This window comes from Bos grunniens, chromosome 12, assembly GCF_055505025.1.
Source record: "Bos grunniens cultivar Pamir isolate PY7600 chromosome 12, Bosgru_T2T1.0, whole genome shotgun sequence".
Taxonomy (NCBI): Eukaryota; Metazoa; Chordata; class Mammalia; order Artiodactyla; family Bovidae; genus Bos; species Bos grunniens.
Genome location: NC_141176.1, coordinates 29,056,530 through 29,083,901, shown reverse-complemented (window position 1 = coordinate 29,083,901; position 27,372 = coordinate 29,056,530). Strand labels below are relative to the sequence as shown.

The 27,372-nt window shown below is 37.6% G+C and overlaps 1 protein-coding gene across 10 annotated transcripts in view; it reads left to right on the top strand.

Moving 5' to 3' along the window:
• The window catches only part of FRY (FRY microtubule binding protein), a 326,671-nt gene that overhangs the window by 217,534 nt on the left and 81,765 nt on the right, over window positions 1–27,372 (top strand). For 9 of the 10 annotated variants that reach the window (XM_086329430.1, XM_086329429.1, XM_086329431.1 and 6 more), the window contains 12 exons: window positions 1,094–1,352; window positions 3,381–3,563; window positions 5,862–5,948; window positions 9,247–9,506; window positions 9,979–10,168; window positions 11,094–11,218; window positions 13,372–13,429; window positions 14,301–14,392; window positions 15,032–15,204; window positions 16,337–16,497; window positions 18,435–18,545; window positions 22,293–22,447. In XM_086329430.1, the coding sequence (XP_086185556.1) occupies window positions 1,094–1,352; window positions 3,381–3,563; window positions 5,862–5,948; window positions 9,247–9,506; window positions 9,979–10,168; window positions 11,094–11,218; window positions 13,372–13,429; window positions 14,301–14,392; window positions 15,032–15,204; window positions 16,337–16,497; window positions 18,435–18,545; window positions 22,293–22,447 (1,854 nt within the window). Of the gene's footprint in view, window positions 1–1,093; window positions 1,353–3,380; window positions 3,564–5,861; window positions 5,949–9,246; window positions 9,507–9,978; window positions 10,200–11,093; window positions 11,219–13,371; window positions 13,430–14,300; window positions 14,393–15,031; window positions 15,205–16,336; window positions 16,498–18,434; window positions 18,546–22,292; window positions 22,448–27,372 lie in introns of all 10 variants that reach the window. The other variant, XM_086329438.1, reaches the window with a different exon arrangement.

Genomic DNA, 27,372 nt, shown 5'->3' with positions numbered 1-27,372 from the left:
CTTAGTGCTACATCACCTCCTTGGGTGGCCCACAGACCCTCTACCGAACCACCCCGCTCCCTCTCCAGGCCTGTCTCACACCTCACTCTAGCTAACACTCTACCCGGTAAACACAGCCAATCCAAGGGCTGAATCTTAGGAGGGCCTCAAAAATGTGTGAATATTAAATAAGTGAATGAGTAAATCTATAAAGGGTGATGTTAGCTCTAATGCTGCATACCATTGTTGAGATTTAATATTATTTGTGTTCTAGCTTAAATCACAAATACAGTTATTCTTCAGTTGACAAACTCAAGATTTCTCAACTTTGGCATTATCAGCATTTTATTTTACATGAATGTTAATAGAAGCTTTATTTCTTATAATCAAAACACAGAAACTATCCTTATGCCATTCAGGATGAATATTAAACTATGATATAGCTATAACATGGAATACTGATCATAGAATAAGCTGTTGACTATCAGCATTTTCGGCCAGATAATTCTTTGTCATAGGCATTGTCCTGTGCGTTGGAGGATGTTTAGCAGCATCCTTGGCTTCTGCCTCTACTCAGATACCAGGAGCACCCTCCCAAGTTTGGCAACCAGTAATGTCTCTAGTCATTGCCAAAAATCCCTTGGTGGGGGCAAAACCAATTGAGGATAACTGACCTAACTTTTAATTATTCATTTTCACTCAACTTGTGGACGAGTCCCTTAGTTTCTCCAGTACCATCTTGAAGAGTCATAAGCTTTGATACTATTAGAGCTTATTTTATAGTCAGTAATGTATTAAAAAATATATACAGCTAAATGCAACATGGTACCTTGGATTGCATTCTGAAACAGGAAGGACATTAATGGAAAACTGGTGAAATCTGAATAAAATCTGTATTTTAGTTAATAGCATCAAACCAATATTAACATCTTAGTTCTAATCAACTGCCGTGGTTACATAAGATGTTAACATTAGGAGAGCTGAGTGAAAACTGTCATATTAGGTGAGGGTAACCCATTTTCAAACACAGATAAAAGCAAAGCCCTATATGTGTTCCTTTAGGCTATAGAAGGAAAACTAGTAAATGACGTCATTGTCTTTATTCATCTTACAGGCTCTCTATTCATATGGATGATGAACTGCGACATATTGCCCAGAATTCTCTTCAGGGTTTACTTGTTGACTTCTCAGATTGGAGGGAAGATGTCCTATTTGGCTTCACCAACTTCCTGCTTCGGGAAGTAAATGACATGCATCACACACTCCTTGATTCATCCCTCAAGCTCCTGCTCCAGCTGCTTACCCAGTGGAAACTGGTCATACAAACGCAAGGAAAAGTCTACGAACAGGCCAACAAAATCAGAAATGCAGAGGTAATTTTCACCCTCTTCCCATTAATTGATGTTCTTTTACAGAGTATGTGTGTATGTATGTATGTGTGTGTATATATATATATATAAGTGGCAGCCCAGAGAACCTGCTGGTTCTTACTTTCAGCTGTCTAGGAAGTTTCTTCCAAGGAGTGACCCTGAGTTTTGCAATCTGCTTAAACTGTGACCAAGAAACTCAGGGCATGATTATGTCACATCAGGTTAGACTTACTAACAAAGCATTTAGAAAGTAGAAATTGTTTTCTTTCAGAGAATTAGGTTTCAAAATCTGTTTGTATGAGCAGATGACCATAGGGAAGAGATAATAGAGGTGGCTGTGGATCTAGATGTAGATGTGGAGATGGATCTAGGTATGGATATGTATCTAGATATGCATATGGATCTAGAGCTGAATGTGGATATGAATTAGGATTTAGAACTGGATATGAATGTATTTATGGCTCTAGATATGGATAAGAATCTAGAGCAGATATGGATATAGATATTGGTATGAGTCTAAGGTATATGAATATAGATATATGAATATAGAGATGGAGTGGATTATAGAGGTAGATATGGATATGAATCTAGAGCAGAGATGGCTATGAGTCTAAGGCATATGAATATGAGTATAAACATGGAGTTGGATGTGCATTATAGAGGTTGATGTGGATATGAATCTAAAGCAGATACGGATATAGATATGAATATGGATATAGGGTTAGATGTGGATGCGGATATATAAAAGTTAGCTGCCCACTGGTTTCTTTTGTCCCTCAGTTCAGTCACTCAGTCGTGACTCAGACTCTCTGCAACCCCATGAATTGTGGCACGCCAGGCCTCCCTGTTTATCACCAACTCCTAGAGTTCACTCAAACTCATGTCCATCGAGTTGGTGATGCCATCCAGCCATCTCATCCTCTGTCGTCCCCTTCTCCTCCTGTCCCCAGTCCCTCCCAGAATCAGAGTCTTTTCCAATGAGTCAACTCTTCGCATGAGGTGGCCAAAGTATTGGAGTTTCAGCTTTAGCATCAGTCCTTCCAAAGAACACCCAGGACTGATCTCCTTTAGAATGGACTGGTTGGATTTCCTTAGTCAGCCACAAATTAGTTGCTTTCTCCACTATCCAGAGAAGAAAGTAGGCTTGTGGTTTCTTTATTCTTTCATGCCTCCAACCTGAATGGTAAAAAATAATGATAACATTTTGAAGAGCATTCCTCATTTACACTGAGGAGGAGTATAATCAGAGGAGAACCCAGGCAGCATGACTTGGCACTGGCAATGAGCCCATAGAGGAACTGTTTGGCTGCAGAAGAGCTTAACTGAGGGTCTGAGGAATGTCAAGGCTCAGGAAGTATGAGAATATTTAGATCCCAGATGGGCTGACCTCAGAGAGCAGGTTCAGGGCATTTCTCCATCCTTGTGTCCTATACTCGCCGAAAGATGACAAGGAGGAAAACAAGGGTTGCACATGCTTATAAAAGGAAGCTGGAAATGAAGGCGGAATCTGCCCTGTTGTGTGCTTGTTCTTGTTTTAGACTCACTTGGTTTGGGAAGTTTCAGAACCCTTCTCCTTAACGTGCAAAACCCAGATTAAAAACTAACATGAAAACAGGTCACCAAATCTGATTAGAAAGTCAACGTTTGAAACTTCAATTTAATTAACTAAAATAGAGAATTCGCTATAGAGAATTTAAGTAAAACCAAATTAGGTCACTTTAAATATATAGGGTCATCTCAAATGGTGTGGATAGAAGTGGTTTTTATTCTTACTAATAGTCTTTGAAAAGGTATTCCTTTTTAGAACTACCAGAGGGTTGATGGTATTCCACAGTAGTAAGTGATCTGAAAACAAAAAGGGATCTGTGGTATTTCATGAATAATAATGAATTCCTAGACACGTCTGGTTCTAAGCCAGTGTAATTTATGTTGGCATTACAAGGTCAAATGTGCCAGACGTACATAGAGGAGTGGCGACTGCTTCCACCGTTGTTTCTCTGAACATAGAATTTTCTTTTCATTGCGCGACAGCTAATTGCCAACGGCTCCAGCCACCGAATCCAGTCGGAGCGAGGTCCCCACTGCAGCGTGCTCCATGCTGTGGAAGGTTTTGCCTTGGTTTTACTCTGCAGTTTCCAGGTGGCCACACGCAAACTGTCTGTTTTAATACTCAAGGAAATTCGAGCTTTATTTGTCGCTCTGGGTCAGCCTGAGGTACGGATTGTTTTTCTGAATTTTCCAATTCATATCTTTCAACAGTTTCAAAGTTTAAAAACTGTGAAGAATGCATTACTATTTTATGTACTTTCATGTCACATGATGTCAACAAATAATTTTTGAAAGAGGGTGGGTTTTTAATTGTGAAATCGTACTTTTGATCTGCAGGAACTAAGTTATATATTCTGTGGGCAATAGAATAGACCATTCCTGATTTTCTACGTGATGGTGCTTTGGGAAGAAGTGAATCTTATGATTCAGTAACAGAACATTTTCTTTCATAATGTTCAGAGTACATAGAATTAAGTTGTTATTACATTTATAGTAGAGAATGAACTAAAACAATGCATTCCAGTTTAGAATGAGCAAAGTATCAAACATTCTATCTTACTGAAAGTTGTTTAATCTCAATAGTGATACAAAAATGGCATCACAAGAAAGCATGTCCTCTTGAGACAAGAGAAATGAGCTAATTAGTTAATTAATGATTGTCTCCAGCTGTTCTTCGGCACTCGGTCAAGTGCTGTACGCCCTTGTTTTGGTTAAGGGGTAAGGTTAAGGTTCATTGCCTTTCAGCACAGGTGGCCAAACCCTATCCATAAGTTGATGAAAGAAGGACATACTTCACATGCTTATTTAGAAGAATGCTACTTTCCATTTTCTTGTTCTTAATCACTAATCTTGGTTTTAAAATGATCATTGTCTTTACAAAATATTTTCAAATGTATCCCAGTCCTTTCTGTTCACATTTCTACAGCAAGCTTTCTGATGTGTTTTAGGACATCTCTGGGATCTCGTGAATGGATCTCTTAGGACATGGTGTATTTCGATAAACCTTCATTAAGTCTCTATAGTAATAATGATAATTATTATTGTGAGGCTAATAATTACCTGAGAATAACCTCAGGTATAACCTCACAAAAACCTGAGAATCAATACTGTTTTTGTTCCCATTGCACAGATTCTTAGAGTGACGTTTAGGGAGGTTAAATGCCATACCTAAAATCAGCAGCTAGGATGTGGCAGAGCTAGAATTGAAAACCATATTTATATATGCCTCTAAAGCCCAGGTTCTTTGCTACTTCAGCAAGCTGTGTTAAGTATGCTTCTCATATGGTGCTTTCTTTAACCAGCCACAGCTGGTCTTTTTAGGTAAAATTTTTTATTGAGATACGAGCAACATACAACAGTATTTGTTTCAAGTGTACAGCATTCCATAGTTGTTTATATTGTGAAACGTTCACCACAACAAGTAATTAACATCCGTCACCACTCACGGCTACAGGATTTTTTTTTCCTTGTGGCAACTTTTAAGATCTACTCTTTTAGAAACTTTTAAATTTGCGATATGGTTTTGTTAACTCTAGTTGCCATGTTGTATATTACATCTGTGTGACTTATTGATTTTATAGCCAGAAGTTTATAACTGTTTTCTTCCTTTTCCCATTTTGCCACCCCTCCCCCAATCCCTGGGAACCAATTAATCTGTTCTCTGTATCCGTAAGCTTGGTTGTTTTTTTGTTTGTTTTTTTCAGCCACAACTTTTTTGAAATCATTCTCATTCATATGCAAGTATGAATGAGGACATTCCAAGTAAGGACATTCCGAAGCTTTCCTATAAGGGTTCTAATTAAATGATTTCATATTTCTGAGCCTCTCTATATTAAAAATGGCAAATATACACATGTTCATGTGTATAAGCACTATTCATGTAGAAGAATTTCCTGTAAGATGTTTTCTCTTGTGCTTTTTTCCCAGTTTGCTTCTTTTACCAAATAGCTGTGCCCAACATAGGGACCGCAGAGAGGGTGCGGTCGGTCTCCGGTGCACTTTCTTTGGGACTGAAATTCAATCATAGTCAACAGTTAATGTTATTTTAGCAGATCAGTGACTTAAGTATGTAGCCTTATCATGGTCTGGCAAAGCATACTCTCGTGGCTTTTGCATTCCTTAAAATTAATGACGACCTGAACACTTTAGTGAATAAGGTGTGATCCTAAGGTTTAGATTCCAGTCTCATTAAGTGTATGTACATGAGTTTTTGAAATTGAAGTGTCTTTTTCAGTACGAGGTCAAATTGGAGCTCTAATTTTCTTCCTCTGAAGCTTGTAAGACTAAACTCAGAACCGCAGGGAGTTTTACCCCCTACCTTTCACACCTCGGCACTCACTTTTCTGTGCGAAAACCCTTATCACTACCTTGCAAGCTGTTCTGCTGCTTGTGCTGGACAAAGGCGGTGGGGAGGGTGGAAGGGCTCATTTTCCCATGGAGACTAATCGCCTCCCTTCTGTACAGGACGATGACAGACCTATGATTGATGTCATGGATCAGCTAAGTTCCTCCATCCTCGAAAGTTTTATTCATGTAGCAGTTTCGGATTCAGTAAGTACACGTTTGATCCTGCTTGCTGATAATCATTAAGTATAAGCTCTGGGCCTCTCTGGAAAAGAGATATGAAGAAAAAAACTATGTAGAAGAATTCTGGGGTTTTATGTCAGGTTAATAGACTGACACAGATGTGCTTAGGAAAACAAGACTTAGTTTTTTAGATACTAGTTCTGGAGACCTTCAGATAAATTTAAAGGAAAATTTGTGAGACTTCCCTCGTGGTCCAGTGGCTAAGACTCTGCGTTCCCAATGCAGGGGGCACAGGTTGGATCCTGGTTGGAGAATTAGATACCACATGCTGCAACTAAACCCTGGAGCAGCCAAATAAATAAAAACTTTATTTAAAACAGAATTTGAATCTGAGGAAGATGGATACAAATTTTGCAAACTGAAACTTCAGAAATTTCTCAGGATCCTTTAAAAAATGTATTGGTTTTATTTATTACACTTAAAGCTCTATATAGCCTATATTAATGTGCTTTACAATTTACAAGATGCTTTCACAGTTATTCTCTTTTTTGAATAGAAACTCAAAAATGATGAGGCCATAGTTACATAGTATGTTAGGGCCTGAACTTGACCATATCTGGACTCTGAGCATAATAGAGCTTGACACAAGCTGCTACACAAATACATTCTTTGTCTTATTTTATTTTTTTAAATTAATTATTATTGGACAGTCTTTGTTTTAAAGCACATATTGGCAAATTTTTAATTTCTGATCAAGTAGAAGGGAAAGTAAAACGGATTTTAATTACTTGATTTAAAAAAATCAGTATAACACAGTAATGAGACTTGGATTGATTTTAGGTAAATGACTGAAGGGAGGCAGAGCGGATCTGTAGAATTGACATTGCTCATGCCCCTTGTGTATTCCAGGCAAATAATTATAAATGAAGAGAAGCATATTTGACAAAGAGCTATAAATAAATTTGTGCGCTTTTCTAACTGAGATTGAACAGAGGTCCCTATTTTTAGTAGCCCTGTTCTTGCTTGTGGTTGTAATATTAACAGTAATTACTAAAACTAGTGAAATTACTAAAACTATTAGCCAAGCAGTGCAAACCTTAACAGTAATACTGAATAATGCTACCACTGAATAGTGCTCCCTCCCTGGTGGCTCAGTGGTAATAACTGCCTGCAGTGCAGGAGACTTGGGTTTGATCCCTTGGCTGGGAAGATTCCCTGGAGAAGGAAATGGCAACCCACTCCAGTATTCTTGCCTGGAGAATCCCATGGACAGAGGAGCCTGGCAAGCTACAGTCCACGGGTTCACACACAGTCAGACACAACTTAGGGACCAAACAACAACCACCACCACCTCTTCGTCTGGAAATTCAGATTGCTTTTACACGAAATAAGACCATCAGGTGTAATTGTTTTATATACTTATCTTGTTTCCCTTCAGATCATATTCTGTTCACGTGGTTTTGTTCTGTGTTTGTCAGAATCTAAATCTTGAGCCGGGGTGGCCAGGTCAACAGGGACGCATGTGAGAAGATGCACAGAAAGGGGAGCAGAGGCATGGGGGGAAACAGCGCCTGCTTTGTGCAAGGGTTTGACATCCCTCATCTCGTGTCATTTACTTAAAAACTAGGTGAGGTCAGCACTGTCATTTCCAGGTCATAAATTAAGCAGACAGACTCTGGGGGGTTCAGAGATGTTCCCAGGGCACTGGCGTTGGGCAGAGCCAGTGTTGGAGCCTTAAGTCTCGGGCTTTGAAGCCGAAGCTATGCCTCTTCAGTCCATTAACCATGGAGGCCACTGGCCACCCCTCTGCTCCATGGGAACTCAGAGACCCTGCAGGTAAAATGGAGCACTTTACGTGCCCGACAGATATAATAGCAATTCTATCTCCTGGCCCAGCAGCTAGATTATTTGAAACTTTCCTCAAGTTTGATAGTCTGGACTTAAAAGAGAATGAAATACATGAAACTGTGTGTTATCAGTATGTAAATATATACCTATATGTATAGATATTAAATATAGATACAGGTATCTTTTGGGCACTAGTGGTAAAGAACCCACCTGCCAATGCAGGAGATATCAGAGACACTGGTTCGATCCCTGGGTTGGGAAGATCCCCAGGAGGGGTAAATGACAACCCACTCCAGTATTCTTGCCTGGAGAATCCTAGGCAAGAGGAGGAGGAGCCTGGTGGGTTACAGTCCACAGGGTTGCACAGAGTCGGACAGGACCAAAGTGCTTTGCACTAACGTAGCATGCACCTTTCAAAGGGTTTTAGAATGTATTCTGGCTTGACATCATAGGACAAAAATAAGTAGGTATCTTAACCTCAAAAAAGCATCAGTAAAATGCCCTTCGTAAAAGGGATTACATGTAGCCATCTCCCTAAGCCATAGGGAAGGTATTTCAGTCCAAGTAAAGACTCCTGAGAGTCCCTTGGACTGCAGGGGGATCCAATCAGTACGTCCTAAAGGAAATCAGTCCTGAATATTCACTGGAAGGACTGATGTTGAAGCTGAAGCTCCAGTACTTTGGCCACCTGATGCAAAGAGCTAACTCATTTGAAAAGACCCTGGTGCTGGGAAAGATTGAGGGCAGGAGGAGAAGGGGATGACAGAGGATGAGATGGTTGGATGGCATCACCTACTCAATGGACATGAGTTTGGGTAGACTCTGGGAGTTGGTGATGGACAGGGAGGCCTGGCATGCTGCTGTCCATGGGTCGCAAAGAGTCAGACACAACTGAGCTGACTGATGGAAAGGTAAACAAAAATCATGACTTAAAAAAAAAAAAAAACATACTAATTACAAGGACTTACCTGTGGTCCAGTGGTCAGAACTCTTGAATTTCCACTGCAGGGCACACAGGTTCAATCCCTGGTTGAGGAGCTAAGATTCCACATGCTGCAGGGCACAGCAAAAAAAAAAAACAACCAAAAAGCCTAATTACAGAGGTAATAACACACAAATCTCAGAGATTAGTAGCTTTTCAGAAATGCAAATTGGCACATCTGTGGTTAAGTTTAACTAATGTCGTATATTTGCTTGACAAGTATTTAGTGGTCAGCTCCTGGGTACTAGTGTGCAGGGCTCTGTGACATTGAAACACCACTTCTGCTACCCATAGCCTCACGTAGGAATGACCATGACCGCAAGCCCAGGTCTGGCGTGGCGGGGGTGCCGTGGGAGGGGTGTTTGAGATTCCAAGCTGGGCCCGAGGCAGAGGTAGACGGGCAGAGCACTGTGGAGGAAGAGGCATTGGGTCCGCGAGGACACTGACCGTGCAGCTCAGTATCGCATCATAGCCTGCTTCTTACACCTGCAGGCAACCCTACCCTTGACCCACAGCGTGGACCTGCAGTGGCTGGTGGAGTGGAACGCTGTCCTGGTCAACAGCCATTACGACGTGAAGAGCCCTTCCCACGTCTGGATTTTTGCCCAGTCTGTCAAGGACCCCTGGGTGCTCTGCCTCTTCAGCTTCCTCCGGCAGGAGAACCTGCCCAAGCACTGCCCCACCGCCCTCAGCTACGCCTGGCCCTACGCCTTCACGCGGCTGCAGTCCGTGATGCCCCTGGTGGACCCGAAGTAAGGGGCCCCTGCGCTTCCCTCTGTTCTGCTTGTTTCACCGTAATTTCCCCCTTTTACATTTTATGTTAGAGATTGGGATAGAATCCTCTAGCTTCTGAACAGGGCTTCCTAGGTGGCGCTAGTGGTTAAGAACCCCCCTGCCCATGTAGGAGTTTCTGAACATCCTACTACAGAATTCTTAGTGTTGAGTAAAAACAGGTTAAAAGTTCATGTCTGGAGCTAGTTTTCCCCCTCCCTTAATCGTCAGTGTGATTATCTGACTATAGACTCTCAGCCTCTTACTGGTTGAAACGGTAGTAAGTTCTATTCAACTCTCCAACCAATAGAGACGTTCCCTGTCCAGACAGACAGTCCTGGACAGGTAATTGTTCAACTCAACTGGGGCCCTTCCCAGCATCTTTGTTGAATAAGTGACACCTTAAAATCTAGAACTTAGTTTTCCCTCTTGTTTTCGACCCCACATTTCTAGTAGCCCAATTAATGCCAAGAAAACCAGCACGGCCGGCAGCGGAGACAACTACGTTATGTTGTGGAGAAATTACCTTATTCTTTGTTTTGGAGTTGCAAAACCCAGTATTATGAGCCCGGGACACTTGCGAGCCTCCACTCCAGAAATAATGGCCACGACACCTGATGGTACAGTGAGCTACGATAACAAGGTGACATGACATGCTTCAGAAGAATTATTCTGTAAGGTTTTTTTTTAGCTTGTTTGTCTAGAGTTCACAGTGCATGTTGCACTGTGCCTGCCATCTGGAGTATATGGGGTCAGAGTTTTCATCCTACACATTTCTAAATTCCATTGCGTGTTTGTGTGAATAATTTATTATTCCTCCCCTGACAATTGAGAAACTGAAAATAAAGGGAAGTTAAGGAACTTGCTGGAAATCGTAGAGTGACTGGTATTTATCAGTGCCCTGAGGCTTGGTGTCCCACATACCGCATTTCTCTCTCGCCTCATCGAGTACTCACCTTTAACCTGGGTCTTGATTAAATTATCTTGTTACAGATGGTTTTGTGGATTTACACAGTTGTGTTTTCAATTAATTGATTTTAATTGGAGGGTAATTACTTTACAATATTGTGATGGTTTCGGTCACACATCAACATGAATCGGCCACAAGTATACATGTGTCCTCCCCCCATCCTGAACGCCCCTCCCGCCTCCCTCCCCACCCTGTCCCTCTGGGTTGTCCCCGAGCTCCGACTTTGGGTGCCCTACTTCATGCATTGAACTCACACCGGTCATCTGTTTTACATGTGGTAATGTACATGTTTCAATGCTCAGATCCCCTGTGGCTCAGTGGTAAAAAAAAAAAAAAAAAAAAAAATAGTTTTGTTGTTTTTTTTTTTTTTTTTTAAAGAAGACTGTTATAATAAGAATGTTCTTTAGATTTTTTGTTCCAGGTGAAAACTGCATTCATTGTGTTGTTTTTAAATTTTCGTGTTTTTTTTCCTGAAATGATGGCAGTGCCTTGGGATGTGGTTCAGTACTTGAAAACTGTTATAATGGAATCATCATTGGTTAAAGGAAGCCTCAGTTATCATGTTACCTCTTTTTCACTTTTCATCAACTTGTTTCAGGCCATAGGCACCCCGTCGGTGGGCGTTCTGTTAAAGCAGTTGGTGCCTTTGATGAGACTTGAGGGCATTGAGATCACAGAATCCTTAGTTTTAGGATTTGGAAGGACAAATTCCCTTGTCTTCAGGTATGGTAATCTTGTTCTGAATTTGTATCTACTCCTGCTCTCATGGTTACTGCTTCCAATTCAAGTTTGAGTTTGCGTGTTGGTGTGTGCCTGGAGAGGCTGCAGGCTTTGCACGGTTCCCTTTATGTCCTCGTGGGTTTTTATGCATGTGACATTGTGATTGCCTCAAATTTCACTTTCAGTCATTGCAACTCTGATTTTACCTTTCAGATGTTCTCTCACATACACGCTTTGTTTTAGATAACTTTAAATGAAGTTTAAACTTTTAATGAAGTCAATGTCAGTCCCCAGTTAGCTAGACTGTTCAGAGGCCGTAACATCAAAATAGTGAGAGTCTGCTCATCAGCCACTCAAACAACAGACTCTCAAAGGTTGATCATCGACAGAATATTTTCAGGGGTGTCTGTGACATGTCACACATGCTAGTCTTTCTATAAGATGATGTATCTGCCTTAAGAGAACCGCCATGTCTCACTGTCTGGATTCCTCTAATCCAATAACCATTTCATCTAAGGCAGTGTCAAAGCATTTTCAAAGAATCCTCATAAAATGTTAGTTTAGGCTGCCTCTCATAATTTTATTTGCCAATAAAAGCCTATAAGGACAAAAAAAAATCTAAGTTTTTGATGTACACAGAAAATGGAAAGCTCCAAGCATCTGTGAGAAATTTATTGAAAAAATAAAGATTAACGAGACATTTTAGGAGTGACTGAAAAATATATTACAGTATACACTCGGATTTTATCCTTTAAAAATGTAACTGAGTTCTGACTATTTGGGTGCCAGTTAACCAGTGTTTTACTACTTATTGATTCATTAGTTAAGACAGTGCGTCATATAGAAATACTACAAGAGGATAGTAAAAACAATCACCTAATGTCTTTCTCAAAGAACCTAAGGCTCTTTTGCACATCTTACCCTCTCAGTATTCCTAGGAACAGGAAAGATGATGCAATTTACCAGCCACCTGGATGCAGAAAAATCAATGTCTCAGTGCCCTTACTGGTAAAATTGTTAGAATAAATAAAAATAAATTGTATCTCTCTAATTTTAAAAAACTGGTATAATTATAGAATCTATTGTACAGATTTATTGAGGGCATTAAATGTAAAAATGTACATAGTAAATGTTTCATAAAGATTGCTATTAGGTGAGGAGACTATTCCTGTTATTTAGTAACACTGACTCTGTTAGTGTTATTTCCATTTCTTTGATGGAGAAATTCTAGCATCTGTATTGGAGGAATCTGGAATGAGATGCAGGATTTCTATTTGTCAGGAGAGAATGCCGTAGTTTACCTTCCTTGGATTTCCCTGTGTTTAATAATAGTACAAAATATTCTGCAAGGAAATACAAGATTTTTCAAACATGGAGCAGATTATGGACAAAGTACCTAGCCACAGGCTAGACCTCCTAATGCTGTCTGTTACGACAAAGCAGTTAGTTTCTAAAGACAACAGCTGATTAGTGGGTATAAAGCTGAGAATTTGATCAAATGGGAACAGATGGAAGTGTATACATGTAATATCAGACATATATCGATATGAAAAAATTTGTTTACTTTTACTACACAAGAGAAAAGGTTTTGATGAGCACCTCAATACTGAAATACTTGCCAAAAAGTACATTCATTATCTAGTTCAAATAAAAGAGTTTATCTCTGAAATTCCCAAAAGACCTCATTTTAAAACGAACTCTTAAGACAGTCCCCTGAGCACAGATTCCAAAAGGGGCACCATAGTCATCGCATCTGTTTCTTTTGCTCTAATTGAATTAAAAAATTTATTAATCTTCATTCCCACAGCCTGTGAGAAAGTGCTTTGAATTTAGTAAACACAAAATATTGTTGACTTAATTGTTCAGGTAGGGGTTTTTGCCATAGAGTCTCCAGAATATTAAATCAAAATTAAGTCAACAAATGTGTAGTGAGTCCAAATTTTACACATAGCACTGGGGTAAGACTGGTTATACAAAGTGCAGGCCGCTGCCTGTTTCTAGCTCACCACGCGACAGGGAAATGGAAGGCAGGGGAGATTTTGATGTCAGAAGCAAAGTTTAAAAAGCAGATTTGGGGGTATTGAATGGCTATATATTGTGACAAAGTTGGTGTCAATTAATAATGAATTCTAAATGCTGACCTTTTTCATTCATAGAGAATTGGTAGAAGAACTTCATCCATTAATGAAAGAGGCTCTGGAACGAAGGCCAGAGGTAAGATTTTGAATTTGAATAATTAATGCCTTGGTTTATCTGGACAGTAGTGTGAATTTAAACCATACCCAGTGGTTTGCTGTCAAGAGTACGAACATATTAACATGCTTTTAACAATGAATCTTACTATTTTAATGTTGGTTATTTTCATTATTTCTTTGAGTATTTAGTATAATCTGGGTCCCACTTTAAAAGATTTTAAGTCCTAAGCTTGTGAAAGAAAAGGAACCTAAATAATCATGTGTATGTTAAAATATTATAGTCTTTTTGCAAAAGTTTTAAGATTGAATTTGGACTTTAGTCAGTTATTTTATTTTTTTTTTACAAGGAGCTGAGAAACCAGGAACATTATTTGTTTCCTCTAGTGTATAAAGCTCTTTCTTCAACATTATTTTCCTTGAAGTGAACTCTGAAAAGGACAAACTTATAATGCAGCAGAATAAGAAATTAAATAGAGTAAGACTAAAAGAGAAGCTTCCTATGTAGTAGATAAGATACAAGCTTCCCAGCGGAAGCCTGGCAATTTGCACAAGAACAGTGTTACCAGATTTGGTGCGACTGTTAGTGTCCAGAGTGCTTTTTCACTTTTTTCTGATGCTTTAGTTTTTCAGCTGTGTCTGGGAGCCTCCAGGAAATGAGGCTTGTTGACTCTCAACATTTCCAGCTCAGATATTTACTGACCCACTTGTGATCTATTTCTCTATAGCTTGTGATAACAAGCATTTCTCTAAGGATTAGGTAGCAAAAAAAGTACTTTTTTGTCTTTTGTGTTTAGAAAATTAAAAATGACTAGATTACATCTTTCTTTTTTAAAGCAGAGTTGACATTATTGTGTCCACATTTATAAGTGATATTACCTCTTCCTAAACAGAACAAAAAACGCCGAGAACGGCGAGACTTGTTAAGGCTACAACTGCTTCGAATTTTTGAACTTCTGGCTGATGCTGGTGTCATAAGTGACAGGTAGGAAGGAAATTATACTGAGCTGAACTCTGCTCATTAAACTGATGTGTTTACCCGTTTTTTTTTTTTTCCTTTCTCTTTTCTTTTCTCCTTATTTTTATTGAGGTATAGGTGATTTACAATGTTGTTAATTCCTATTGTGTAGTGAAGTGATTTGATTATACATATATATACACACACACATTATTTTTCTTAATATTATTTTCCATTATGGTTTATCAAAGGATTTTTTTTTAATTGGAGGATAATTGCTTTACAATGTTGTTAGTTTCTGCTGTATAATGAAGCGAATCAGCTAAATGTACATACATCCCTTCCCTCTTGAGCCTCCCACCCCTCCCGCATCCCATCCATCTCAGTCATCACAGAGCACCAAGCTCAGCTCCCTGTGCTACATAGCAGCTTCCCGCTAGCTGTTCTTTATTTTATACACACACACACACACACACACACACACACGACCTGTAACTTTTACTTAGAAAGGTCCAAAAGAGCTTGGTTTTTTTTCATATACACTGCATATACATCAAGAACAAATTTAGCACGTGAGTTTTGACAGTGAACCTTGTTTTCTGTGAAGCATATACTCCTTTGACATCAAGACTAACCATCTAAAAGTTTCACTTCCTTTTGTTCCAGCACCAATGGAGCCTTAGAACGGGACACTTTAGCCCTTGGAGCTTTGTTCTTAGAATACGTGGACCTGACCCGCATGCTCTTAGAAGCTGAAAATGATAAAGAAGTGGAAATTCTTAAAGATATCCGGGCACATTTTAGTGCCATGGTTGCCAACTTGATTCAGCGTGTTCCAGGTACAGCGATGCATCACTGCAGATTACCTTTCATGCTTGAAGTGACATTTGTGGTCCTCATTGCCGTGTTTTCCTCTCTGAACCTACTGGCCTGTGTGCAGGTCTGGGATGGGTCATTTATTTGTTTGGAAATACTTGAAGATATGCTTGAACAGATTGTGGGCATGCAGCACAGAGTTGGAAGAGGAACAATAGGAATTGCATTTGGCTTTGTGCTCATGATTATTTCTATTCTTTGTTTTGGTTCCCATCTGAAAATGAACCTGTGTGATTTCTATAGGAAGAAAGTATTTCAAAGGGAACATTTGAGGCTTCGTGTTTTTCATTCTCACTCTGCTCATCTGTGAACATATAATATTCTCAACAATATTTCTGCTCTTGATTCTATCCAATCCACATATTATATAGAATTCTATATATGTTAATAAATTATATTATTGATTATTGTATTAATATTATAATTATAATAATATTATATTATGTTATTTTTTTCATAGAACAAAGTGGGTCTAAAGCATTTTCGTCTAATAGAAGCAAAAGAGAATAAAAATAGTTTGGTGTAAAAATAGACTACTGTCATTAAAATTTTGTGACATAATTATAAAATTTTGTGACATATATAATCTGAAAATCATCTGTTCTGCTTTTTCATTATGATTTAACATTATGATGTTGTAAAACTTTATTACCAATTCTCCTCATTTTTGATGACCCTAAATTATGATTTAACTTCCTCAGTTAAGGAATTTTTGTTTGAAATGGACAGTCTATACATAGTATTTTACAGTTCTTCCTAAAGACACAGCAGCAGTTAAGAGAACATTTACTGTGTAAGGAGTAGCTGAGTGGAAGGTGTTGCAGTTTTTCTAGACATTACTTAGAAAACAGTGTCTGGGAATCCATTTTCTGTTTTCCTGCTCTGAGACAAGATGCTGTTGACTGACACATTAGGAGAGGAAAGAAAAATAGGCTTGACTTTTTAAATCCATGTTTCATTACCTAAAGAAATCTTGAGTTAGAAAATGAAATTACTCCTTTCCCCAAAACGTAGGAATCATGCGTAATAGCAATGTCAACTGTATTCACTGTATTTTTCAGTATAGTAGACTCTTAGCCTGTGTTTTCTCTCTAGTTCACCACCGAAGATTTCTCTTCCCCCAGCAAAGCCTGAGGCATCATCTTTTCATCTTATTTAGCCAATGGGCAGGACCCTTCAGCATTATGTTCACGCCCCTGGATCGTTACAGTGACAGAAATCATCAGATTACAAGATACCAGTATTGTGCGTTAAAGGTAGGTCACCTTTGCCTCATGAAGGACTTGTCAGATTGATGATCTCTTTCCTTAAACAACCATGCCTTACATAAGGGTAAAATAAATAATATGGTATGACATGGTAAAATACAAACACACATGCAAAAAAATCAAGTATATACACCTATATAAACAATAACCTCACTCTATACATTCTAAATATCTATACACTCTATACATTCTAAAATATCTGCACATGAACAAAATAGAGATTGCTGTTTAACCATGTAAATATTCCAATTTTGCTCATAATGCAGAACTTTTCCAAGGTTCCATTTTTATCTAAAGATTTCTACTGTATGAAAACCTTAGTTTTTGCTTATTTTTCCCTGATAGCTCAGTCGGTAAAGAATTTGCCTGCAATGCAGAAGACCCTGGTTCAGTTCCTGGGTCGGGAAGATCCACTGGCGAAGGGATAGGCTACCCACTCCAGTATTCTTGGGCTTCCCTTGTGGCTCAGCTGATAAAGAATCTGCCTGCAATGTGGGAGACCTGGGTTCGATTCCTGGGCTGGGAAGATCCCCTGGAGAAGGGAATAGCTATCCACTCCAGTATTCTGGCCTGGAGAATTCCATGGACTGTATAGTCCATGGGGTTGCAAAGAGTCAGACATAACTGAGTGACTTTCACTTTAAGTAGCTGCCTTGCCAGTTAACTTCCAATTTAAAATGTATATGGATATAGATATATATCCTCATGTTCAAAACCCGTGAAGGGCCGCATTCTCTTTTTAATCTCCTTCCATCCTAGAAGACTCACAGAAATAAGCTTCTACACTACCAGGACTGTTGAAAATTTTCAGAACCATGATTCCTTACAGCTTAATTTCCTTTAGAAAACTAATTGTATGTTGACTGTGTCATACATATCAGAAGTTGCTAACTGTCAAATTCACCTTTGCCTCAGTGGAGCTAATATAAGCCATGGCCCTGACAGTCATTTGGACCTATTGATTAGAGAGTAACTCAAGGTCTTCCCTTCTCTGGATGGCTGAGTCCCTTTGCTATCTACCTGAAACTATCACAACATTGTTAATTGACTAGCTTAATATAAGATAAAAAGTTTTCATTAAAAAAAAGATCTTCCCTTCTCTTGCTTTCTCCCCACCTCAAAGGAACTAAAGTTTATATTCTTCATTTTCTTTAGCTTTGATTAAAATCATAGTTATCTATTTCCACATTTTTCATGGCTTGCCAGTTTAGTGCATTAGTCAAATATTTGTTAAGTTTCTGAGTTCAGTGTATTGGTCAAATATTTGTCATCAAAACGAAATTTGAAAAGCTATATTTATCATAGGCAGAATTCATTCACTTGAAATCACTGAAGGTAAGCTTATTTTAAATCCTGTGAAATGGTCATTTTGTTTTAAATATCTCAGCCATACATTATAAAGATTTATTATAAAAGTACATGTCTACAGAGTTCAATTTACAGGTTTTAACTGTTGTAAAAAGAGACAAAATTGGCAATCTGGCTTTTTTTTAATTGAATCTACTAAGGAATACTTTAAAATCTTGTAGACATAACTGCTTTAAAAGCTGCTGCTCCTGCTAAGTCACTTCAGTCCTGTCCGACTCTGCGAGACCCCATAGATAGCCTCCTTCCAGGCTCCCCCATCCCTGGGATTCTCCAGGCAAGAACACTGGAGTGGGTTGCCATTTCCTTCTCCAATGCATGAAAGTGAAAAGTGAAAGTGAAGTCGCTCAGTCGTGTCCGACTCCTAGCGACCCCATGGACCGCAGCCCACCAGGCTCCTCCGTCCATGGGATTTTCCAGGCAAGAGTACTGTAGTGGGTTGGCATTGCTCTAAAAGACCCTTGTTGTTTATAAATCTGGTAGTATGTGTTTTAAAGTCAATTGCGCATCATTCAGTCATGCAGGACTCACTTGGAGGTTGTGTTCTGTTTTGTTTTCAGGCAATGTCAGCAGTGTTGTGCTGTGGCCCAGTGTTTGACAACGTGGGCCTTTCCCCAGATGGCTACCTATACAAGTGGCTTGACAACATTCTGGCTTGTCAAGATTTACGAGTAAGTACTAGCCAAAAATACATTGTTCTAAATGTCTTGATTGTTTCGTCTTGGTTCAGTTGGTACTGACATGTCTAAGCATTGTTCACAACACAGTCTCTTCACACATTAGCCACAGAAGTGTAGGCTTGTTTGTTGCTTACATTACACTATGATGCATCAAAATAAAAAACATAGTAACATTTACCAAAGTTGACCATAAACCAGGCCATAAAGCAAGTCTCCACAAAGTTCAAATGATTGAAATGACACAGGCTGTATTCTCTAATCACAGTGACACTAAGCTAGTAATAGATAATAAAGATAGTTAAGACATACTCTTCCAGATACAGTGATTTAAAGAATACATAAAAATAGAAAAATATTTTTAACTGAAGAATAATGAAAACACTACTTACTAAACGTGTGGGTTGTAAATAAGGCCTTGCTTAGGATGAATCATATATTGGAAAGAAAAAATACTGAGGTCAGTCACCTAAGAATCCATTTCATGAAGTTAGAAAAAGCATATCACACTCAAAAAAAGCACACTGAAGCAAATAATAGAGATAAGAGTACAAATTAATTAAAGAGGAAAAATTACTAGAATGCACATTTAAATCAAAAACTTGAATTTGTTAAGACTAATAAAATTAGTAAATCCATGGGAAGTCTGATGAGAAAAGATAAGACATGTGTCAATCAACCTTAGAAATGTAAAGGGTCATTACTACAGACGCCACAGATGCTAAAAATAAGACAACATATAAACATCTTTGTGCCAATAAACTTGACATTCTAGATGAAATAGACAAGTGTCTGGAAAACACAGCACAAATGGAAAATCTGAATAGTCAGATAAGTAGCAAAGAAATTTAATCTATAAATGAGAGTGTTTTCACAAAGACAACTTTAGGACCAGTTGACGTTATGGATTAATTCAACACTTAAGAAACAGATTGCAAAGATTTAATACAAACCCTTAAGGAGAAAACATATAGAAAGGAAACACATCTGGATATATTTTATGAGACCCACATAACCTTCATACTAAAACGTGACAAGGATTTAATAATAAAGACAACTAAAAGGCAAATTCATTCTTGAACATAGTTATAGAAACTTTAAGCAAAATATTAAACAATTGAATTCAGTGTATGTTAAAAAGAGGATTCCTCATGATCAAGTTGGGATTATTCAAGAACTGCAAGATTGTTTTAATATTCAAATGTTCTTCAATTCATTTGTATATTAATTATATTAATAGAGTCTCAGGAAGGAAGTATCTTCTGATCATCTTAATAAGATGCAGAAAGAGCATTTAATAAAATTCTACATTCATTCATGAGGGCAATTCCTAATGAAACAAAGAATAAAAAAAACTTAGTTTGATAAAGGGTATCTTTAAAAAAAACACCTATAGTGAACATTGTACTAAACAGTGAATATTGAAAGTGTTATCTGAGGTTAGAATGACCCAGGAAGCCCACATTCACTACTTCCATCAACATTATACTAAAGATCATAGCCAATGGATTAGGGAAAAAAAAAAAAGATAGCAGGAGTAAAAAAGAAGAAACAGTTTGTACAGAAACAGGTGCACAGACTTAGAGAATGAATTTACAGTTACCAGTGGGGAAGAGTTACAGGGACGGATAGCTTGGGAGTTTGGGATTAACATGTATACACTGCTATCCTTAAAATAGATAACCAACAAGGACCTATAGTATAGCACAGGGAACTCTGCTCAGTACTGTGTAATAACCTAAATGGGGAAAGAATTTGAGAAAGAATAGACACATATGTATGTGTACATGTGTCACCCTGCTGTACACCTGAAACTGACACAGCACTGTTACTGAACTGTGTGCCAATGTAAGATAAAAACGGGAAAAAGGAGTTTGTGGATTTAAATGTGAAAGCTGAAAAATTAAAGTTTCTAGAAAATAAAATAGGATAATTTAATCCCTGGAGTTAGGGAAAGATTTCTTAAACAAGATGCAAAAATTACTAACCATCAGGAAAGACTAGTTAATAACTTCTCTTCACCAAAAGACACCATTAAGAATGTAAGTAGGCTGGTTGTAGAGTAAAAGAAGATATTTGCAACATGGAACCAACAGAATTCTTATCTGGAATATATAAAGGACCTCTACAAATAAATAAGGTAAAGACACTCATAAAAAAAAAAAAAAGAACAAGAGAATTAAACAAGCACTTTACAAAAGAGATTATCCAGTACATGCAATGTAAGACATATACAGAAATATTTAAAGCAGTATTACAAAGTCAAGAGCTAGAACAACCCAGATGTTCATCAGTAGTAGAATGAATAAATTGTGGAGCAATCATGAATTAGAATATTATGCAACAATGAAAACAAATAAATGTAGATGCCTTTTAAACATAAATTGAGTGAAAGACACAAAATTATATATATTACATATTAATACCATAATTCCATTTAGATAGAGTTCGAACAGCTCTGACTATTCAGTGGTGGTAGAAATCAGGATGCTGTGCTCAGTCGTGTCTGACTCTTTGTGACCCCATGGACTGTCAACCTCCAGGTCCTCTGTCCATGGAATTCTCCAGGCAAGAATATTGAAGCAAGTTGCCATTTTCTACTTTAGGGGATCTTCCCAACCAGGGGACTGAACCCATGTCTTTTGTGTTTCCTGAATTGGCAGGCAGATTCTTTACCACTACATCACTTGGAGAGCCCAGAAATCAGGAGAATGGTTATTCTTGAGGAGGGCTTCCCTGGTGGCTCAGATGGTAAAGAATCTGCCTGCAATGCAGGAGACCCGGGTTGGAAAGACCCCTTGGAGAAGGGAATGGCAACCCACTGCAGTATTCTTGCCTGGAGAATCCCATGCACAGAGGAGCCTGGAGGGCTACAGCCCATGAGGTCACTAAGAGTTGGACACGACTGAGCAACTTTCACTTTTACTTTCTTTTCCCAACTATGCACCAATAAAAAAATTTTAAGTAATTTTGATATACAGTAAAGTTCTGGGCCCATACCCTATAACATAAGAACAAACAAGTCATAATTTTTCCTTCTCCAATATTATTGCTATGGATGGGAGAATGAATAACTTCAGCAAGAAGTGGGAAAATGTTACTTTCTGAGGGGAAAATAGCCCCCAAACACCAGGCTTGTCCTGGATGAATGTAACCATCCAGTATTTAACAGTAGCTTCAAGAATCATCAGTTAATGATCCTGTTCTATTTAGCATGGTGATCTTTTCATATGAAAGTCTGATTAAAAAGTGTTTATTGATAGCATATTTCTTTCTCAAAGATTGTCAGCTAAGGTGTACACAGTGTATTTAGTAATCAAGCCTAATAAACATACTCCTCTGATCTTTTTCCGTAAAAGATTTTGTATGCATAAAGGCTTTCCTTTTATATATTTAATTTTTTAAACCAAATACATGTATTGTTCAAAAATATTTTAAACAAATATTTTCAAGTATTAAATATTTGCCAATGAAGTCTGTCACCTTTTCAGAGTTAAAAATAGAGAATGATAGACTGTATGATAGACTGACAGTGACTCAAATTTAGTTTATACATTTCAATTTCCAGTTCCAATATTGCATCCTTTTAAAGACCTTTTTGTGGAATAAAAATTAATCAAGATGGATGTTCGGTCTTCACTTTCCTTTGGCCCAGTTTACATTCACTAAGCTCGATTGTTGTGTCTTTCCTAGAATAGTCTTTCATTAAACATGAGGGATTGCTTTTCTCCATGTATTCAGGTTCATCAACTTGGCTGTGAGGTTGTCGTCTTGCTACTGGAACTAAATCCTGACCAAATAAATCTTTTCAACTGGGCGATTGACCGATGCTACACTGGTTCCTACCAACTTGCGTCTGGTTGTTTCAAAGCCATAGCTACTGTGTGTGGAAGCAGGTATGGGTTCTTTAACTGGAAGCTACTGGTCACTGACAACTACAGATTAAGGTTGCTCTTCATCATATTGAGAACTGATTGAGAATTGAGAGCTGATGTTTTTGCAGATATCCAAGTGGAGTAAATCCTAAGGAAATAGAAATGGCCTATCCTTCCCCAGAAGATAGACTGTTCTAAGTTCACAGCTACATTGAGTTTTCATTCTACCAGGAGAATGGTTTGTAGTTCAAGCACCCTTCTTTTTTAGTAGCCTGGAAATTTATAATGAAGTATTAGCGCAGTCTTTGAAAATGACCAAGATTTCATTTAAGGAATTTCTAGAAATATTTTTGACAAGTATGAACTATAAGCCCTGCAGCCATTTTGAGACCAAACTAAACTCAGGAAGCAATCTAAAAACATTAAATCTCTCTTGAACAAAAATTGAGAAAGGAAGAAGAGGGAAAAAAAAAACGTGTCTCCTGGGATTCCAGAGATTATGCTTTTAAAAAACACTGCCCTCGCTATGTAAATCAGTCATTCAGCAGAGTCGTTCATCTCTACAGTTTATTGAAATAATTTCATAGCTAAGATGAAAGGGTTAATAAAGACTCCCAAGATTACAACAGCTCTTCCCAAGATAGAGCTTATTATGTATTACAAATGGAGAGAAGGCAGCCCACCTTTATTTTTGAAAGGACTCATATAGACTGTTAATTGTCCCTTTTAATTAAATATGGCATTTTAAATAGCTATCCTGAGCTACCGGATAAAGGGAATAAAAGTAAATTCATTTTAAATTCCAATCTTTTATGGTTCTAAATTAATAAGAACAATTTTAAAAGACATCTACTTTCAATAAACCTAAAATTAACATGCTATTTAAGGAGACAAGTTTCTCTTTAGTATTTTTCTTTTATGAAGATGGTAGATAACGTTTCATGTCTAAAGCATTCATCTTCCATAATCTTAGTAGTAAACTTTTTATTATACACAGATTTTAATTTCCATAAAAGTCATATCAGATGATAATCTAAACTGTCTGATTTTCCATTGGTTTATTTCTTGATGTTAGCAATACTAAATAAATGACATTTATCCTATAGGATATTAACAAAATAATATTTTTTTATAAAAGTCTCTTTCTCTGGAGAATTGTTTTATTTTCGGGTATTTCAACATTCTAAAAACAAATTTCTGCTCTTTGATTTTAAAGAACATATTTAGAATCTATGACTTGGATCATAAGTTCATCTGACAAAAGTAAGAGGAATAAAAGTTTCCTCTCTTTGCCGCCCTTCTCCCAGTGAACTTGGTTTGAACTGTCTTAGTCAAATTTATTTCATTGCATGGCCATCTCATAAAATATCACAGTGCATTCCTCTGAATAAATCTAGGGTTTTTTTAGGGAGCACAAATAAATGTTTTTATGAATTTAGCAATATAGTCTCAATTCCAATAATATCCCAGTCACAAAAATATTAGGTTATAAAGCTCTCTATGTTTACAGTAGGTTTTGAAAGATAGCATCCTAAAATATTCTGGTTTCTTAAACAAATATTGCCTGTCAGCTTACACTCATGACACATCTATTCTGAGGGAAGGTCAGGGCCAGATGCTGCCATGGCTGTGACCTCTCTGCTAAGACAGTGACCAGCACTTGTCATTTCTCACCACAGGGATGTTCAGAATTTCAGAGTTCAGCTATGGCCTGAATTTGTTCTCTTTTCCCATAAATTGTCAGTCTTTGTAGTTTAGATAAGTCTCCAGATTTGTTTGAGCAACTCTGCACTTAGGTTTTCAGTATTTTTTTCAAAAGTACTTCTGATGTTTTAGACTTTGTCTTCTGCAAGTTTACTTCTAAAAAAAAAAAAAAAAAAACACCCAAATCACTTATGAAATAATCTGTTCCTGAAAAGTTACACACAAACTAGATCATGTTTTAAATTCTGAAAACAAGGTATCTGAACAGTAACTCCTACAAGACATACTCTAAAGCAAAGAATTCTTCCTGTAAAGTAATTACTTTATTTTAGTATATATATAATTACTTTATTTACAATATATGATCGAATATTGGCTGTATTTTTGTAGGAATATGACAATTTATAGGCAGATTCATTTATTAAGGAACCACTTGTAATTGACTTTAAAATACCTAAAGGATTTAACATTTTAAAAATGTAGATTAAATTTTTCTGCCTTTAGAATTTTTACATAGCTAGTATATAAATCTTTATATTCGACAGCTGTGACAGTAGGAAAAAATGGTTCTCCGCATTCTTTTCAGTTCCTTTTATTTCTATAAATGTGTGTGTGTTTTGTGAGCTTGTTGGCCTCCAGTCAAAATTATAACTGTAAGTATAACTACAGTCTGACTCTGCTGACATTGAGAGATTTGGAAGTCAGAGTGGAACGTGAATAAGACCAGGGAAAGTGAAGATAAAAATAGAAAGTGATTGTAAAACTGATAATATTAGTTTTGAAGGCTTTTTCATGATATGGTTCGTATTTGAGTAAAAGCTATTAAATGCAGCTCAGTACTATAATTTAGCACAAAAGACAATAGTTCACCTGACAGGCAGCATTAGTTCCACTAACTGTTTGGCTCCTGTGTGTGTTCTCATTAAGTCTTCCATAAATTCCATAAATTATATCACTTTAGAACAGATTAGGAAATTGAGAAAGAGACTAAATGGCTTTTCGAGGTTGTAAACCAAGGTAAATAATGTGCTCTCTGTTAAAAGTAAGACCGCTTCCAATCACTGGCTTAATTCAGCAGAATTCTCTTCACATTTAATTAAATACTTAAGAATTCATTGTTTTCACTCTTATTCTCCAGAATACTCCTCAAATATATTTAATAGATGTTTTAGAAGTATATACAAGATCAAAGTTTTAAATTTTTAAAGAATTCAGTTCAGTTCAGTTGCTCAGTCGTGTCTGACTCTTTGCAACCCCATGAATCGCAGCATGCCAGGCTTCCCTGTCCATCACCATCTCCCGGAGTTCATTCAAACTCATGTCCATTGAGTCAGTGATGCCATCCAGCCATCTTATCCTCTGTCGTCCCCTTCTCCTCCTGACCCCAATCCCTCCCAGCATCAGGGTCTTTTCCAATGAGTCAACTCTTCGCATGAGGTTTAAAGAATTATGTTGGGTTTATTTTTGGAGGTGATTTTTATTGTCATTGTTGTTTATATGCCTGTCTTGCCCTAACTATAAGTCTTTCCTAATTTAAATCAGGTACAGCAAACTTGAATTATTTTTTTTAATCAAGTTTTTTAAAATTTATTTATTTTAATTGGAGGATAATTACAATATTGTAATGGTTTTTGCCATCTATCAACATGAATAAGCCACAGATGTACATGTGCCCTCCCACCTCCCTCCCCATCCCATCCCTCTGGGTTGTCCCAGAGCACCGGCTTTGAGTGCCCTGCGTTATGTATCAAACTTGCTGGTCAGCTATTTTACATATGGTAATACACATGTTTCAATGCTACTCTCACATCATCCCACCCTCGCCTTCTCCCACAGAGTCCAAAAGTCTGTTCTTTACGTCTGTGTCTCTTTTGCTGCCTTGCGTGTAGGGTTGTCAATACCATCTTTCTAAATTCCATATATATGTGTTAATATAGTGTTTGTCTTTCTCTTTCTGACTTACTTCAAAACTTGAATTCTTAAAAGTAAATGCCCCACATTTCTTAAGAGAATAGCATCCATCTATTACCAAAGAAGACAGGGAAGCCTGTCTTTCAGGAATTCCAGTCGTCCTCCCTAACTGGTGATGTGCGGCCCCGTTTGGTTGTGTCACCTGGAGAATTTCGGCAGAGCACAGAGTTTGGGAATTTGGACTCTGGAAACATAATGTCTTGAGATTGAATTCTAGCTCTGTCTTTCATTAAGCTGTGTGATCTTGAACAACTTACTTCAAATGCTTACTCATTTGTGAAATATGAGTGGTAACAGGGTTAGGGTAAGGATCTTGACCAAAGGTCTAGCACATACTAAGCACCCTGTAAACACTATTATTATTACTATGCTTATTCAACAGCTATTGGTGGCAAAGAGCTATAATGTAATCATATCAACTAGTAAAATCCATTTCTCTTTAGAAGAACTCAAAATTATCTTGAGTTTCATCAATTAATTCTAGATAAGCCAGAGCTAATGGGTATTTCTCAAATTCTTCAAAATTTCCTCTCTTTCAGATGGAAAAAAAAATCAGTTTTATTTCTTATTTACTTTCTGAACCACATCTACCTTCTGTATTTATTTTACCATTTTATTTTTATTCTGTATGATCATAGCTGTCTTTCTTTTATCCTTCCACTGTCTATGCTGAATAATTAAATACTGAAAAATATAATATTCTGTTTCTAAGCCTATTTTAAATGTCTAAGTACAGATGTTTTATTTGTACTCTTGCACTCATTGGACAGCTTTCTGATTTTTTCCTTCTCTGGGTTTCTTTAATTTTCTGTATCTGTATTGCTTCTTTCAGTGTGGTTCCCCTTCAATTCCATAACTCAGTTTTAAGCAGCTAATTGAATTCCCTGATTACATGGTTAAGGGCATAACGCTGCATAAGAGGGCAGCTTTGTCTACTCTTCTCCTGCCTTTAAATCCCCAGTGATCCCTAGTAGTTTCCAGTGTTTATTTATATAAAAATATATATGTAATAAGTCCCAGAATCAGAGACAGCAATGTACATAAGACATCTCTGCTACTGTAGGGCTCAGAAGAAAGTTACCTTTCTGTTTTCACAGAAAGTTCTGTTTCCAGATACTGCAGGTCATAAGAATTCTAAATTAGACTGGTCATGAAATGACCTATTGTGGGGTGACTAGGAGGTGGACAGCACAGTGGATAAGTGTTTGAATTCTTGGGAGTCAAACAAATCTGGGATGGAATCCAGGCTCCACTCCTTCTCCCTGACCTTG